This window comes from Lissotriton helveticus, chromosome 3_1 (genome assembly GCF_964261635.1).
Source record: "Lissotriton helveticus chromosome 3_1, aLisHel1.1, whole genome shotgun sequence".
Classification (NCBI taxonomy): Eukaryota; Metazoa; Chordata; class Amphibia; order Caudata; family Salamandridae; genus Lissotriton; species Lissotriton helveticus.
In genome coordinates, this window is record NC_136061.1 from 1,341,141,277 (window position 1) to 1,341,159,519 (window position 18,243).

General features: G+C 43.2%; 1 protein-coding gene across 1 annotated transcript in view; it reads right to left on the reverse strand.

The window, feature by feature from the left end:
- Positions 1-18,243, reverse strand: part of LOC144824966 (roundabout homolog 2-like) — a 1,188,518-nt gene that overhangs the window by 270,714 nt on the left and 899,561 nt on the right. The window contains exons 10-12 of the mRNA XM_078683904.1: positions 17,650-17,866; positions 14,691-14,815; positions 13,346-13,517 (exon numbers count right to left, since the gene is read on the reverse strand). Of these exons, the coding sequence (XP_078540030.1) occupies positions 13,346-13,517; positions 14,691-14,815; positions 17,650-17,866 (514 nt within the window). The remainder of the gene's footprint in view (positions 1-13,345; positions 13,518-14,690; positions 14,816-17,649; positions 17,867-18,243) is intronic.

An 18,243-nucleotide genomic window follows, 5' to 3' on the forward strand; every position in this document is an offset into this window, starting at 1 on the left:
GATAGCCTGGGACCCTGATTGGCAGGATCCCAGGCCAACTAAGTTGAGAACCAGCTAAACACTAGCAAAAAATCTGGGGTAACCATAGTCAGGTATCCACCCTCCTACATGCATGTATTTGTGTGCCCACTGCAGGTGGATAAAACATCATTAGTTTGGAGAAAGGTCCATTGTTTAGTCAATAGCTAGGCCTGGGAATTAATGTGATAATGAAGAATGGATAAATTATTGTGGGAAACTGTGACAGCATCAAGGGGTTGTGGGACATTTATCATGTGAATCAGGAAGTGGAGAAAGGAGTCGGTGAAGGCTGTTGCGATAATGGAAAGTTACCCAAAGATAGTAGGAGGTGTCTGCATTTCTCTCAGTAGGATTTTGACGGCTGACACCTTTCAAGCTTTCCTTCTGAATCATGCTATATCTAGGTTTCCCCCATTTACAAAAAGTAGGGATCATTAGGGAATTTTCTTCCTTTAATAGCTCGATGCAATCTAACTTGCATTTTTGTCTTTTAATAATATAAGTGGCTATAACTGAATTAGTAGTTTACTTTTTGTTGTATCGGGGAACTTGGTTCTAGAGATTTATCTTCATCCTATTCTCTTAGTATTTTTATATTATTATGCTAAGACTAATATAGAATTTTGAAAGAGATCGCTTCTGTAGATTGTTTATGTTTTTCTCAAATAAACTAACAGTTACAATCCAAAACTAAAGAAAATAAGTAGGGAAAAAAGAGAAACAGGTGACACCATTTTTACCTGTATATTTATGCCCTGATAGTCGATTAACAAAACCAATATACCTTTATGTCAGTCAGATTCTTCTGGACACAGGGCTATCTATGTTAGGTGATCAAAAACCTGCGCTACTCAGAGCCAACAAATGAGCACCATAATTCTAGATAAGAACATACGCTGGAATTCATGAAAGCCACACTACCCTGAAGTCCCCTAAGTCACAAAGTTTTAGAAATGACCAGAGTTGGTAGTGTTCCCTGTTTGCTGGTAGATCCGGGGCCTGAACATTACAGCCATTCACCAAGGCAAGTAAGAGGAAAAATATTTTTGGGGCATGATTTGACAGTGGAGTGGTGTGGCTCACTGGTTAGAGGCGGCAGACCCAGAAGCAGAGAACGGCCCGGGACCAGGGTTCAATTCCCGACACGGCAGGGTCGTGGACCAGGGTCAGCGGACTCGAAAATTCTCGCCTCGGTGCCTACTCTAGCCAGGGATCAAACTCGGCAACTCTGGGCATTAGCTTGCCTCATCTCTACAACGGCCCCCCACATTCGCCGGGGATGCCTGGTTTCACCTTGGAGATACCCAGTAGGGACCATCTCACAGGGATAGCCAGGATGGGTTCCCCAGCGGTCTACAGCGCCACGACGCCTCAGGGCAGCAGTGCGCTTTACAAGACACATACATTTACGTTTACATTTACATTTTACATATGGGCCAGCAGAATAGGGATAAACGTCCGCTGGGGGCAGAAATACTTTGTCCATCTGAAAGGCTCTAGCCTCATTCTCTTTCAATCAGTGTGAGGTCAGAGTGCATAATGTACTACTAAGTACACTGGCTGGAAAATAACAATTCATCTTCAGCTGTGAGATAAGCAGTGGCAGCTCTTCCGTTAAGGCGGAGGAGTGTCATCCCACTACTCAAAAGGAAAAATAAATTCATATTAACGTATCATTATTATCATTTTATTTTTCCTATTGCAGTAAGTGGCAGGGCGGGGCTGGCCAGAGCAGGAGGAGGAGTGGTTTGCACTCCCTAAGTGGGCATGACTATTTGAAGAGCCCTCTTGAGCCGGCCAAACAGTCATGCAAACTTTGCATCTTCCCCACCAGGCTGCATTACACAGCCTGGTGACAAACATGCATAGAATCTCTGTCCTCATCTGAGCACCATACGCTTGACTAATCACAACACTGCATTGCAGTGTTGTGATTGGCTCAAGGGAGTCTGTGTGCCATGGTGCTGCCTACTGCCGGCTGAGACAGGAAGAAGGAAGATGGAAGAGGAAGGAGGAGAGGCGGCCATTCCAGGTAAGTTAATTTTTTTTACATTACCCTCCTCCCTGCCTCACCACCTGGTCCGGTAGCAGCTGCTACTGGAGATAAGCCCTTACCTTTCAGCATAAGCTTATTTCAAAAATAGAAACTTTCTCTGATGTAAGCACCAGAAGCATTTACTATTCTTGGTAGGAGGACGAGACAGTTACATCCTATTAACTACTGAGGTAGTGCAGAGGACATGAATGTCTCATCCCCTCACCAAAGGGGTACGTTCATATGCATGCCTTGTCAAAATTGGAAGAAGCAGGAGAGGGAACTAATCTTCTGTGAACTCCGATGTTCTACCCTAGGCATCTCAGGACAAGAATGGAATTTGCAGAGCCACCAAGAGATACCAAAATAAGAGCTGCCCGTTTGAAGCCTGAGACTAGAACACAAACAATGGGGCAAACAGTACTCCCCACTCCCCACCCCCCCAAGACTAGATTATGTCAGATAGGTACGAAGTCTAGTAAAATTCAGATGGCAGTCTGAGTTGCAGGTACAGTACCTGTTACCCCTTGCTGTGCCTCGAATGTGGCATAGCAAGGCACTACTTACGTTCCTAAACGTATTGGAGAAAAGAAAGTCATATCTGTGACATACCATGGGCCAGTCCCAAAACCTGAGGGACAATTCAGCAAGCCAATGCCTGAATGGGGCCTCACCCAGACAAGCCTCCTTCATATGTGTGTTTGTTGTATGTGTATGTTATGAAATGTTGTTGAGTGGTGTATTTTCTGTGGTGATATGATGACTGCCAAAAACAACCTAAAAGTGGGTGTTGTCAGACCTAATAATGTGTTCATTGCATAAGCAAAACCATAACATTTTACCTAAACCACCGAACTGGCCAAGTTATATAACTTTTTTCTGGGCCTTGTTTTTTATGTTCTTCATCTTCATTATTTTTGTGTTGACTACTTCCAGCATACCAGTCCAGTAACATCATTACATAATCTAACACCTGGAAGAATGCGGAAACCAATTTAAACATTTGATCCCAAATCACAGCCACTATGCCCCGTCCCAGTCGCTTAACAGTTTCATCATCATCTCAATTGCCCAAATTTGAAGGCTAAAGAAAACTCTAGTATGATGCCTTAAACAGCATACTCATTGAAGACCGGTTATCAATAAACTGTATCATGAGGTCAATCAAAAATGACCAGCAGGCCCACTAGCTAACCTCTGAAACCTATGGGAAACTGAAGAAGATGGTCAAGAAGAATAACTGATGGAAGGGATGATCTTGATAACAGCCTACTGTAGTACTTAAAATTCTGGACTCATGTCATAAACATCGTCGTATCATGACGATTTTGATATCAGCAGGCCGAGAATGGCTAGTAGACTATGCACAAGCATTTTCGTCATGTTCGAGTGACGATTTCACCTTGAAACCATCGTTTTCGTCCTGAACCTTTGGGTTCCATTTTGTGTACGGCAGCCATTTTGTGAGTTGCCCTCACATAGGCCAATGATTAAGACCAAACATGATCCTGAAGGACACGTACACCTTTCCTGACTTCTCTGCGACCTGGGCAAGCTGACTCCACTGCCCAAGGCCAAACCTGTTCGGTCAGCTCCTCTCCCAGTGGCCGAACGAGATAGTATCAAGGCACAACATGCCATAAACCTTTCATCGCACACAAACCACGCCTAATCTCACACACACCTGTCTCTGTTCCTTACTTTATGACTTGCTTTACGAGGAGGAGGTGCCTGTTTTTATTGGGGGTCCGTCGATATCTGATGAAAATACTGGGCCTTGCCGGATAATTTATTGTGGGCTGAACAAACTGAAATATGGGCTTGTCATCATGACTCTGCTTTTTCTTTGTAGTGAAAACATGTGAATGGTCAACTGAAATATAAAGAATGTTTGCCTAAAGCGTAATATTTTGTATAAAAAGAGAAGGCTGGCTTTGTAAGATTGAGCAGTCTCCTGAGAATATACACCGTGTTGTACTTCTAGGATGCCTGTTACTTGGTTGCAGCCAATAAATTCGATCTTTGACTTCACCTAGAAGACTCTGAGTTTCTGTGGTCTAATCAGGAAGAATCCGAAGTCTTAGGGTGCACCCTGACACAGCTGGGTTCCGAAAAACCCAGTACTTCAGCTGGCGCCCAACGTGGGGCGATACCAGCGGTACCGGTCCAAGCCAGAGGTTCGTGAGGAGCTTCGTGTGAAAATTCTGGAGGAAGGCCGCCACTTCATCGACCCCTGCATGTCGACGTGGTCCGAAAGTCTTTGCTGCGAGGTTCACTGCTTCCCGACGGCTACGAAGGACTGCAACCCTGGCTATCTCCCTGATTTGGACCCTTGACGATTGGTAGAGCGAAACGATAGACAAGCCTTCTATTGACGTCATCGATACCTCAGTTAAGTATAAGTGGAGCGTCTCCCAGTCCTTAGTTGGTTCTTAGTTTGGGTATCCCCTTGGGATCTTTGATTTGGAACTTGCAAGTACCAAAGCCGAAGGATTCGTGTATTCACAAGACTATCGTATTCGATAATCCTTTGAAGTTTGAAGCTAGACTAGAGAGCGAAGATGCCTGGTCTTAGCAGACTTGGAAACTTGTTTTGTTGTGGTAGTAATAGGGATTCCCGATTGGAGGACTCGTGTCCGGTTCCTCCGATTGGAACTCCAACTTATGAACTGTATGTGAAACATGGAGTAGGCCCCATCACATACAATGAAGTATGGATCAAATACACCAGAAAGGATGGTGTTTTAAAATGGCCCCAATATGGTAGCTTTGACACGGAAATCTTAGATAACCTCGAAGTTAAACTTTTCAAGAAGAAAGCCCGGCCGGCGATGTTTGACTCTTTCCGCCTATGGCGTAAGGAAGCCAAACAGAAGGAAATTAAATTAGCGAAGAAAAATAAGAGAGAAAGGGGTATCTCGATAATGCAAGCTGCTATGCAGTTTAAAGATAACGAAGAAGAACAGATGAGCGAGCAGTTGCACAGGCAACGTAAAATGGTAATCGATAAATGCTATCCAGTTTTGCCGCCTCTTCAGCAAGATGCAGCAAAAGACCTTGAAAAAGACCCTCTAATGTCGCACTTGTTAAGTTCGCCACCCCCTTCTGCGCAGAGTGCTACGGCACCTCCGCAACCTTTAGCTGCACAACCTTTGGTTGTATTGCCTCCTGATCCTCCACAACCACCAGCTGCTCTTCAGTTGGTTCCTATTCCTCCGGTGCAGCCTCCTAAAGGGCCACACCTGCTCTTCCTTTACTTCCTACAACTTTGACCACTATATCGACTACCACTCCTGGTATTCCTCCTGACACTGCCTCTGCATCTGCCTTGCCTCACTCTGCTTTTCCGCCTATCCTTTCATCGACTTCTCCTTCTGTTCGACAGAGAGTGGCTAGTACTGTTACTAGTCTTCTATATCCTCTCTTTGGAGAAACAAGTGTAACCCCTGTCTCTGAGCGTAAACAGTTATGTAGCCAACTGCCTGATTCTAGGGAGAAGGAAACGTTGAATTATTTGGCACATAAATGGGTTACCAATCCGATAACATATGAGCTAGAATCTGTTATGGATGTCTTCCATCAGTGGGAAGCATCGAAGCAGAGGTACGTTTTTGAGAACATGTGTACTTTCCTTTGTGAGGATTTAGAGGAGAATGATTTGGAGCCCAATCCGCCTGAGTTGTGTCGTGTACGGTTCGAGTTTGGGAAAGGCGCAATTGTGGGTTCAGATGTTAAGAAAGCAGTTGCGACATTGTTGTAACTAAGGACTGAAGGTGTTTCTCGGTCGTTGTTTGCGTCTGTTTCCTCTGTTAAGAAGAAGGTAAGACAGTACCCAATGAGAGAAGTTCCTCCAGTATGGAAGGAAGAAGTAGCGGCTGGTCTGAATATTATTCCCCCAGCTATACCAGCACATTTTCAGCGTGTTTGGGTACATGTTCCATGGAAGCGAGCTGAAGTTTTGGCCCTTAAGCAGACATTGCCTGATCCCCGTAAAAATCCTGCAGGGTATTACAAGGAACTGTCACAGACTGCAGGTTCATGCATCATGAATTTAGCCGATATAGACATATTGTTTGGAAATGTTGTACCACAGCCTTTATGGGGAAAGATTCGTCATGCAGATCATGATCAAGAGTTAGGTGACACATGGGCTAATATTGATGCTGCAGATGGCCGACAAGTTGGTGGTGCTAAACCCGAGCCTTTAGTAGCAGATCTCCCTGGTAGGATCATTAATTACATGAAAACTTTAATGCCTGCAATGCGTGTGAATTGGGATAAATTGTCTGCGTGTAAGCAGAAGAAAGATGAAACGGTGTCTGATTTCTTCACCAGGTTTGAAGAAACGTTTGTCGACCACAGTGGTCAGGATATGAGTACAGAAGGTGGCCAACGGTTGTTCGTCGATAAGTTCGTGCACAATTTGCTACCCGAGTTATGTAAAAAATTAAAGGATTCAGAAAGTTCTTGGGCCGTTTCCTCTTCAGCACAGATATTGGCTACTGCACAGTATTATGAAAATCGAGATAAAGATGGGAAAGATAGAGCAGAGAAGAAAACCAAGGAGTTAAAAACGAAGGTTCTGTTAAAGCAAGCGTATCCGCCATGTGGTGGTCAGAATAACTATCAGCAGCCTCAACAGTTTCAGAGGAACTCGCAAAGAGTCGAGTATACTCAGCCACGTGTCCCTGTAGGTCCCAATCAGTGTTCATATTATAAGGAAGAGGGTCATTTTAAGTATAGTTGCCCTATTTTGTTACAGCGTGGAAATGGAGTTTCTGGCTCAAGAGGTCGAGGTGTTCAACAAGCTCCTAGAGGTAGAGGACGTGGAAATTTCCCCCAGAACGCACGTTCCCTTCCACCTCAAAATTCAATGAATAGTTTTGATCAGCAGAATAACGCGTCTGGTAGGACGGCTCAGTACTATGCTGATGATTACTATGCAGAAGATGAGCATATGGAAGGTAATGATTGCTAGGACAGCCATAGACAAAGAGAGGGAGTTGTTTCAGTTCCAGTAGATCAGAGTGGACCTTACGTTGAGATGATTACATCAGGTGTGTCAGAGCCTTTTCTGTTGGATACTGGTGCTACGAAGAGTTCTATTATGCACTCAAAACTCCCTGGAGCACCTTTGTCTGGCGAAATGAATGTTTCCGTAGGTTTTTCTGGCGCCCCGGTTAGGAACCCGATTTCTAGTCCTATGTCCCTTTCTGTTGGTCCTTGTGAATTTGAAGCACCCCTTATTTTAACAACAGGTTGTGGTGAAAATTTGTTAGGATTGGACCTTTTAAAAAGATTGTATGCGACTTTGTACTGTTCTCCTTCAGGAGTAAAACTTACACTGGGTAAGAAAGTGGTTTCCCCAATGTACTTGTCAAAGGATAAACTTCCAACAGAATTGTCGTTTCTTCCTAATATTCTTTGGGCTACTGGTCCTAATGATGTGGGTCTTTAGGAAATACCGCCATATGTTGTAACATTGAAAGCCAATGTTAAAATGCCACGCATTCCCCAATATAAAATTTCTAGTGAAGGTGAAAAAGCGTTGCTAGCGATCATTTATGATTTGATTGAAAAAGATGTAATTGAAGAGACAAGAGGCAACGTTTGCAATAGTCCTGTTCTGCCTGTTTTGAAGCGTACTGACCCTTCCCAGCCACCTGTTTACAGATTCGTGATTGATCTTAGAGAGGTGAATAAAATAGTTGTGCCACAATTTCCAGTTGTTCCTGATATCACTGCCCTATTGACTATGATTCCAGCTTCCGCGACCTGGTTTTCGGTGATTGACTTGAAGAATGCTTTCTTCAGCATCCCGATTGCCGAGGAGAGTAGGGATATTTTTGGCTTCAGTTTAGGAGGTCGAAGCTTCCGCTTTAAACGCGCTCCCCAGGGCTACTGTGAAAGTCCATCGATATATAGTCAAGCTCTAAAAACACAGCTTGATATGATTGTTTTACCTGATGGTGCAACCCTCGTCCAGTACGTCGACGATTTACTTGTCGCTGCAGATACTGAGGAAATCTGTAAAGAAGCCACGTTGTCATTGTTGCGTCACTTGTGTGAATTGCATCACAAAGTGTCTCTCTCCAAATTGCAATATTGTCGACAAGAAGTGACCTACTTAGGTCATCTCTTATCAAAGGAGGGAAGGAAACTGACCCCAGAAAGAATTCAGGCAATAGCGAAATTGAGTGTGCCAAGAACACAGAGAGAAGTGCGTGCTTTCTTGGGCATTACATCATATTGCAGACAATGGATACCGAATTTTTCGTTATTAGCCAAGCCCTTGGTGGCATTAACCTGTAAAGATACACCGAATCCCATTCCATGGTCTGAAGAATGTCAGAAAAGTTTTTCCGAATTGCGTGATGCATTATGTTCGGCTCCTGTGTTGGGTACCCCGACTACAGTAAGCCTTTTACATTGTATGTCCATGAGAAAGAAGGTTGTGCATTGTCAGTGTTAACACAGTTGTTCGGAGACAAGCAGCGTCCATGTGCGTATTTTTCGTCGACTTTGGATCCGGTAGCTAAAGCATTGCCAAGTTGTTTAAGAGCCACAGCGGCAGCAGCAGTTTCTATTCGGTAGTCTGCTGGTTTAGTGATGAATAATACATTGATTGTGATGGTTCCACATGCAGTGGACACGTTGTTAAACAGGACCAAGACACAGCACTTAACTAGTGCTCGATTGTCAGGTTACGAGTTGACATTGTTAGCGAGTCATGTGCACATAAAAAGATGCAACACGCTGAATCCAGCTACATTGTTGCCAATTGTAACAGAGTTAGATGCTTCTGAACAGCATGATTGTTTTCTCAGAACAGAAGAAGAAACGAAAGGTAGAATAGACCTCAAAGACACTCCTCTTGTAAAGTGTGATGGTACCTTATGGGTGGATGGTTCATGCTTCAAGCTTCCGAATGGTGATACGACTGCAGCATATGCTGTCACGACTTTGCATACGATTGTTGAAGCTGCACGTATCCCACATCATTCAGCTCAAGCAGCAGAGTTGATTGCCAGACGCTCTGCCTTTAGCACTCCTATCAACAAGAATGACTGTGCATTCGCGAGTGGGACTTAGTCCATATGAGATAGTTTTCGGCCGCCCGGCCAACATATGGGAAGTGCCAAGGCCCACAAAATTCAGTGAAATCGAACACCCTGTTTTGCTTGACTATTTGTACGAATTGACGGCTAAATTGCGTGTTTTACACCAACAGGTTCACGATACTCTGCCTCAGGCCTCTGAAGCTCCATGTCTTCACATCTATCCTGGATCCTGGGTGCTGGTGAAAAATTTTCAGCGAACAAAGAATGACCAGCCCAGATGGACCGGCCCTCACCTAGTTCTTCTCTCGACGAGATCAGCCGTTCGAGTGGAAGGAAAGAAGCACTGGATCCATGGTGTACAGTGCAAGAGGGTGCCTTTGCCTCTGCCGTACGACCGGTGGGTCCAGGAGGGTGTCGCTGACTCAGAGACTGAAACTGTGCCTCGTTTTCTGCCTTTTAGCGATGCACATATAAAAGGAACAATTTCCGAACAAGAAAGTGACAATCTCTTGCAAAAAGCTGTGCCGCCGTCAATTCGATTAGACACTACAGAGCCTGAACTCCTGTTTCAAGATCAAACAGTACCCGGGAGGAAACGATATAATCTGAGGCCGAGAACTATGAACTAATAAAAAGATATTCCTTTTCTTTGCTATTTTTGAAAGTGCAGCTCTCTCATCTGAGAAACTTTTTTGTTTTTTGTTTTTCGAACCACCATCCGGGTTCCGCTGTAGGGTCGCGGTTGCCCAAAGTCTTTGGGGTGCAGCTGGAGGCGTTAGGTCGACAGTTCTGGTTGGTCTAAGGGATTGCCCTGGACTGACATAAGCATTCCTTAAGCATAGAACACCCTACCATCGCGAGCAGCATTTTAGAGAGGATGGAGTTTTTCGAGATGGAGAGACCTGCCAAAACAATGAACTCTAAAGAGACAGAATATGTAAAATGATGACCAAGAAACGCTTTTTGATATTATGCATTTTTATGTTGTTCAGTGTAATGATGTATTTAATAGGATATGTTTTATTCTCTTTTCGAGTGACATTTGCACCCACTACATCGCCCATACCTCCTCCTTCTACTGTTTCCTCACATTCTTTTCAACCTCTTCCTGAACATGAATCCGCTAGGAGATTAGACTTTAATAATAACTCCTTTGTTCAGCTTTTGCACCAACACCAACTAGTAATGAACACGACTAACTGTTGGGTGTGTGGTCTTATGCCTCGCACAACGGATAAACGTATCCCTTATCTGGTCCTGCCTTTCAGCCACAATGGTTCTGTGTGGGCATACAGAACAATGTTCATCTACGCACATGAAGTCTACCCCCTACGTTCTGTAAAAGACAATCCTAAGAATAGTGCTCTAGTTAAGGGTATAGTAGACATGATTAAGGAAGATATTTCCTACTAGACTATCCCGAGAGATGAGACACTAGTATATATAGGATGGAACGTAACCGGATATGGAGCTACTCTGAGTGAGAAACAGCAAGCTAAGAGATCTTCCCCGATTTGGATTGTACCCCATCAGGGTCACCTATGTCTGCAAGGTAATGGCAAAAATCCAAGAGCTCAGTTAGGGAAGAGTATCTGCACTGAAACATATGTTTTTGCATCTCAGACTTCCCCTTCGTTCTTAGCAGCTAAGGGTACCTATTTCATCTGCCATGATAGAGCCTATACATGGTTGCCCCCTGACTTTTCGGGCACATGCTTTGTTTCGTTCCTGTTGCCTCCCAACTACACAGCTGCGGCAGATTACCATAAGACAAGGCTAGTTAGAGGTGTTTTCAGTGAAGAAGACACTGCAGGACAAGAATTTGGAGACTTCGTGAAAGGTTTTCTGCCGTTCTGGGGACCCATGGTTAACAGCAGGAACATAAGGCAATTGACAAGGGTGGTTGAATCCACCGTAGTTGAAACTGCCGGTGCCCTTAGTAACTTGACTGCTGAGCTCCAGTCGGATCGTCTCATGACCCTTCAGAACAGGGTCGCGCTAGACGTCATACTTGCAGACCGAGGTGGGGTATGTAGAGTGATCCAATCGAGTTGCTGTGTTTTCATTCCAGATAACGCTCCAACAGGTTATCTCCAAACTACATAAGATCTCTGAATCTATTCATGTGGATAAAGGAGATTGGTCGTTGATGGGATGGTTCTGGGAACTGATATCCGCCTGGGGATGGAAAATTCTGATGGTCATTGGGATGATCTTAGCCATTCTTTTCCTGTTCTGTCTATGCGTACAGTGTGCTCCTGCAATATGTGGCCTCTGTGCTACATCGTGTGTAAGGAAACCTGTATCAAGGGACGAGCTAAGTAATAGGATGATGCTACAGCAACATCTCAATGACTTTATGAATATAGACCTGGACTCAGATTAGCGTGAGTATAGGTTATTGCCTATGTAAGGGCAAAAGGAGGGTTTGTAGTACTTAAAATTCTGGACTCATGTCATAAACATCGTCGTATCATGACGATTTTGATATCAGCAGACCGAGAATGGCTAGTATACTATGCACAAGCATTTTCGTCATGTTCGAGTGACGATTTCACCTTGAAACCATTGTTTTCGTCCTGAACCCTCGGGTTCCATTTTGTGTACGGCAGCCATTTTGTGAGTTGCCCTCACATAGGCCAATGATTAAGGCCAAACACGATCCTGAAGGACACGTACACCTTTCCTGACTTCTCTGAGACCTGGGCAAGCTGACTCCACTGCCCAAGGCCAAACCTGTTCGGTCAGCTCCTCTCCCAGTGGCCGAACGAGATAGTATCAAGGCACAACATGCCATAAACCTTTCATCGCACACAAACCACGCCTAATCTCACACACACCTGTCTCTGTTCTTTACTTTATGACTTGCTTTACGAGGAGGAGGTGCCCGTTTTTATTGGGGGTCCGTCGATATCTGATGAAAATACTGGGCCTTGCCGGATAATTTATTGTGGGCTGAACAAACTGAAATATGGGCTTGTCATCATGACTCTGCTTTTTCTTTGTAGTGAAAACATGTGAATGGTCAACTGAAATGTAAAGAATGTTTGCCTAAAGCGTAATATTTTGTATAAAAAGAGAAGGCTGGCTTTGTAAGATTGAGCAGTCTCCTGAGAATATACACCGTGTTGTACTTCTAGGACGCCTGTTACTTGGTTGCAGCCAACAAATTCGATCTTTGACTTCACCTAGAAGACTCTGAGTTTCTGTGGTCTAATCAGGAAGAATCCGAAGTCTTAGGGTGTACCCTGACACCGCTGGGTTCCAAAAAACCCAGTACTTCACTACAATTCATGTACTCGTAACCCACCATTTCCAACACATCACCTAGGCCTTCTATTAATCACATTTCAAAACTCCCCTCATCTACAATGCACTTTGCTATTCTCCCTAATTATGAATACAAATGAACTACCAAAAACCTCTTATGATGTTAGCAGTCGGTCATTTCTCTTCTTATCATTTCAGGTAGTTAGGTAAAAATTATTTTCAACTGTCATGTTACACCCTGTTTAGCGTGCTATACTCTCTCCTAACAGACCAGACTTGCTTTACTCCATGAAGCCTAGTTAATCATCACACTTGCCAATCCACAGGCTCTGCCTTACACAAAAGTCAGTTTTAAAATGAGCACATCACCATAATCCAAGATATGCCACACCCTCACAATGAACAATCTATACCAAAAACATCTAAACTATACATTGAATCTCTTACAATCAAACACCAATAAACATCAGACACAATCGAGTGAGGGTTTTCTTATTGCCATGCAAAAGGTTTTTCCTTTTGAAAATGTACTACGATGCTATGGAAATGTTGTGAGCACTACATAAATAGGAATATGACATAATAACATCCCACTACTGCACCACACTGTTAATAGGTCTACATTAATACACAGCAAATAGTGAACCCCGTTTTGCCTCCAGCAACATAACTGTCAAGTCGTGGGAATCCAAACTAGATAGAGATATGTGTCTTTTTTTATAGTCAATGGTAAAACCTCAAGAGAATGAGAGGCCGAATATATAATGCTTATGATTTTCACAGTTCACATTAGTAACAACACCAATATGTGCATGTTTATAACAATCAAACATTAAGCGTAAATGTACAAACGGAATGTTACTGAAAGTTGGCTTATTACAGTAACTTTTATTCACCAGATTTTGAGGAATTGGCTATAGAACATACCACCCAGTAAACACAGAGGAACTGGACTCACCGATCTGAACGGTAACAGGTTGGCTTTTCACTCCAACCCCAGCACTAGTTGCCGCTGCCACTTCGATGCGGTACATCATGCCAGGCACAAGATCCTTGATGATGGTCGAATGTTTGTCACCATCCACAGTTTGGTTAACATGAAAGTGGGTTTCATTATCTGAACACCAAATCTGTACGAAAAAGGTGAGCAGGTCATATTAAACATGCTGTCTGTCCAAGCTAGGGATAAGTTCACCTCTCAGGACCTGGGGGCAGAGTTACAAGGAACTGACGCATCTGCATATATGTGTCAGTTTCCTTGGGTCAGTGCCGAATGTCCTTGCACCACTACGGATGAGCAGTATTTACAATACAGTGCTCCTTGGCGCAAGAATTAACAGGCGCATTCGAAATTCTGACGCATCTGTTGGCACAAAAGTGATGCATTTCCGGAGTTGCTCATGAAAGTGACGCAACTACAGCAATGCACCACAACAGATGGGTGAGTTCCATTGAAAAAAACAGTGTCATTCCTTACGCCTGGTTTGAGCAGGCGTAGGGATTTCGATACAGTGAAGACGTTGCGTGACGCATTGAAATCATGTAGATTTCACTGCGCCACTTCTACATGGCTTTTTGCATGGGAACGCCCACCCTGCATACATTATACCTGACGCAGGTATAATGTGACGCAGGGCTTTACAACTTGACGCATCTCCATAGATGCGTCGTGTTGTAAATTGGCCACATTTCTGTAAGCTGCTGCATCACAAAAGTGACGCAACGGCAGCGCAAAAGTGCCGCAAGTGGCTTGTAAATCTGCCCCCAGGGATGTGATGTGGTTTATTTAAGAGATGACAAGGTATGATCTGACATGCAGCTTTAGGCTTTAACTTATCCCCAAAAAATATCCATACTAAAAGCAATAATGGGAGTGACACGTATTCTTAGCACCAGAATTGCCAGTGTATGGTATAAACTCGTAAGTATAAGTACATTAAGTACTGATAACATAAAATACAAGAGTTTCATAAAATGTGAACATTTTAAGGGCAGCATGTCTCTGTTTAGAGTGTTACACTAACATGCAAATGTAAACTTAAAACGCAACATTTTGGCATGCAAACAAATAAAACATACAGCGAAACATAAATTTGGGACACTGCAAATTAAAAAAAAGTCTTAAAAATAAAGTGGTTTGTGCGTTTAAATGCTAATGTGGAAATTGGGTCTTTTGAAGTGCGTCTGTGTATAACAGAATTCTTGAAAAGATCACGAGACAGAAAATGGGGGCTGGTAGTGGCTTTTCTGAAGTGTCCTCCTCCCACGTACCCACCCTGCACATCTGCCTATGGATGCTTTACCCGGTATTCTTCAATGGTTCCATTCTGGATCTCGCCAAGAGGTGGTTCCCAGGATACCCTGATGTCTGTGCTGTTGCTTAATCCCAGCATTACCACACTGATGCCTTGAGGAGGACCCATAGGACCTAGAAAATAAGGTAAAATAGAGACTTTAGATGTGTACTTTTATAATTAATAATGTTCACCCATAGGAAACGTCTCATTAAAAACGGCTAATGAAATATTATATTTTTGGGTGCAAAATTAACAGTGAAATTATCAGGACCGGCAATATTTTAGGAACATGGACCATCCACATGCCATTTGTTTAGTGTGCTACATGTGAACTACAGCAACAAGTAATATTGTACAATAGGCTTCTTCTGACTGCTCCTAATTTTCAAACCACTGACTAGGTTTCTTGCCATTTTTACTAGATACAGCAAAGTGTATATCTATATCCTTTCGCCAAAGTCATTAGTCTCAGACACCTGGTTATAATTGTGGTTTTAATATCGATCAGCCAATATATTGTAGTCATGATGTCCAACTACCACCATATTGACAATGTACAAAGAAGTGGAGTTAAGAATAGTCAATCTGTGCAACCCTACATATGCATATCTTAATGAATTGTAAGGTAGTCAATGCAAGGTCGACATACCAATCATAACATTGTTGTATAAATTGTTCTATACTCTGCAGGTTTCTGTGAATCTTGACTAATATTTTAACTCTTAAATAGCAAACATATGTGCTTGAAATGTCATTACAAATCTAAGCATTTTTTTTCCTTAGTAAATATGTTTCCTAAAAGACATGCTATCTGAGCCCTTCCATTTTCTCTCATCGATATTGACATATTACAAATAACATCAATGTTCACTTTTTACCTCTGTTTTTGGCTTAATGTCAGTCCGTTTAATGTCTCTTCTTGATGATAATTCACTCTCTAAAATGGATGTCATACTGTGTTCTATCAGGAATCACCTTTCCAAATGACTCTTACTCCCTTCTACTAATATTCATCCTCCTTCCCATTATCCTACTCAGGATCCTATGATTAATCATTAACAAACTATAACTGTTTCAGTTGAATAATCTAATTATACATGAAAAACCTATCAGCTGTACAATCCTACATTAGCTTTGTTTCCCATGACTTCTATCTACTCTAGTCCCTAAGCTCCCAAGTCATTAGAAACATTAGCACCCACAGCGTCCTCTCTAAAGACGTAGCCAATGACCTGTTAAGACCATGACCATCTTCAATATCCCTAGCACACGACTCAAAGGTCTCCTCAGCAAAGTTCTCAATGGGTTGTCCCCATTTATATCTAAAATGTCCTACACTTCACACCCCAAGTCGCTAAACCTCGACAACAGTACATTCAAACTATGACACGGAGTTTGCTTATTTAAGTGTCATATTCACAGATTAAAAAGTAGTTCCTGCTTTATTCTTTCAGTACTCAGCTAACCTTGCTGCCATTTATTTTAAACCAATCAACCCATTTTCAAGAAACACTTCCATCTATTGATCCCCTAGGCAGAATACCTCAGCTGTCCCACCTCCTAATTCCATCACTTTCACTCTGACACCCAGATCTGTGACTAAACCTAAAAGAAGCCACTGTAACAAGGGGGTATCTTTTGACTTGACTTGGTATCCCAGGTCAAAGTCAATACTGTTCAACAACACTAGCCAGAAATACCACTGACCATCATCAGTGTTACCAACAGATCAGTCTCCATAATGACTACAATATAAACATACAACAATGCCTACATCAAACCAGCCGTGGTCAGCTAACCCTGTTGCGAGCAGCCCTTGGCCATCGTAGTGGGGCAGGCTGCAGGTCCTGGCTTTCAGCTTGGACCCGCACTCAACCCACCACAGGTGGCTAATCACTGCTGTGCATGACAGTCAGACCCCACCCAAATGTGGATGGCCCATCTCTGACTTGCCCAGTGCACAATATGTCAATGGCAGCCAGCCCCCTCTGTGCACAGCATATGTGGACTCCCTTGTTGTTAGTTGGGTTCCCAGATGTGAATGTGACTTAGCAGGCTCACCAAACGTGCAATTCTGTCTTTACTGTAGGTCATCGACTTCTGTAACCTCCTCAAAGACTCCAGTTACTGTGTCTTGCTTCTTCTTTATCCTCTTGTTCAGAGTCTAGCTCCTCTCCTCACAACAATGTATACAGAACACAAGCAACCCAAGACCAGTTTCACTTTGATTGGAGCGCCTCAGTCAGGTGTAGTTTGGTTCCGGTGACACAGTGACCACGTCTGAGCATGACCATTGCACTGAAGTACACAATCACCCCCGGACATTTATGCAGATCCTAGTCTGCTGAAACTAGTGTAAACACCTCCTCTTCTCCACTTCCCAGAACTGCTAGGCTGAAAGCAGCTGATTCCATTGACAATTTGCACAATTTCTTCCAGGTGTATTCAGCAAAAAAGCAATTTCTTTTGGCAGTCTCTGTTTAGTGAAGGCTTTCAGATACGTTTTTGGTCTGCAAAAGATTCAATATAAGAGCTAACAACACAAGTAATATATTGTTTGATGAAGGGCGTGGGTGCCTTTCAATGACATCAATAGAAAGTAATTGTTAGAGAGGGGTAGCTACAAAGACCTTAAAATCTTTGAGTACCCCAACCCTCATCGAATGCCAAGTCATTTGGATTCACCTTGGACTCTAACCTCACTCTCAAGGAACACAATGCCAAAACAAATCACTGCCTGGTACCAACTCTATCTCTATTTCTTATAGAGAAGTTAACCCTCTCTGGTACCTCTTGGGATACCCACAACCAGGCCACCATCAATCTGGAGACAAAGAAGTGTAAAAAAGAAAAACAAGACAGCAAGCGTGTTCCACCTATACACACAGGACATGGAACGCCATTCCCCCTATCTATTCTGCTCCAATTAATCCGTTTCTTAGTAATGTCCATCTTTGCTTCTCACCTTTCTCGGAAGTTCGAATGCCCAGCAGCTCACTGTCTCTACCCTGAAATTCATCAAAGTATGGTCTAATCTTGATCTCGTACTCTGTGTCTTTCTTGAGCTGTGTCAGAATCGTGCTGCGTTCAGAGGGGGATTTGACATCCTGGACCTGCCAGGCACCGGCATTATTGTGATACATCACCCTGTATCCTTGGATAAATTGAGACTGCCGATCCACCTAAAACACAGGATAGAAAGTAATAAAACATAGAATCCATTAAAAGAGCCGTAAAATGAGTTTAGCTGTCAGATACTCTGTCTCGGGTTGTGTGGTTCATAAAAGTAAATGCATTAAGAATGAGATGGAAAACAGCCTTTACACCATGGCTCAAACCACGCTGTGCCTTAACAGCGCGGTCCGAACCACAAATGCGTCTTTACAACGCATTCCTTTACCACGCAAGTCATTACATGGATTGATATTGGACTTTAACTCCCAACACTTTCCCTACTGTTTCATAGACTGGAGTTGGAATAGTTCATTTTACTATTCCAACTCTAGCGCTTTCCCTAAGGCTAGTGGTTCTAACAACTTGCATGGTAACGGAATGCGTT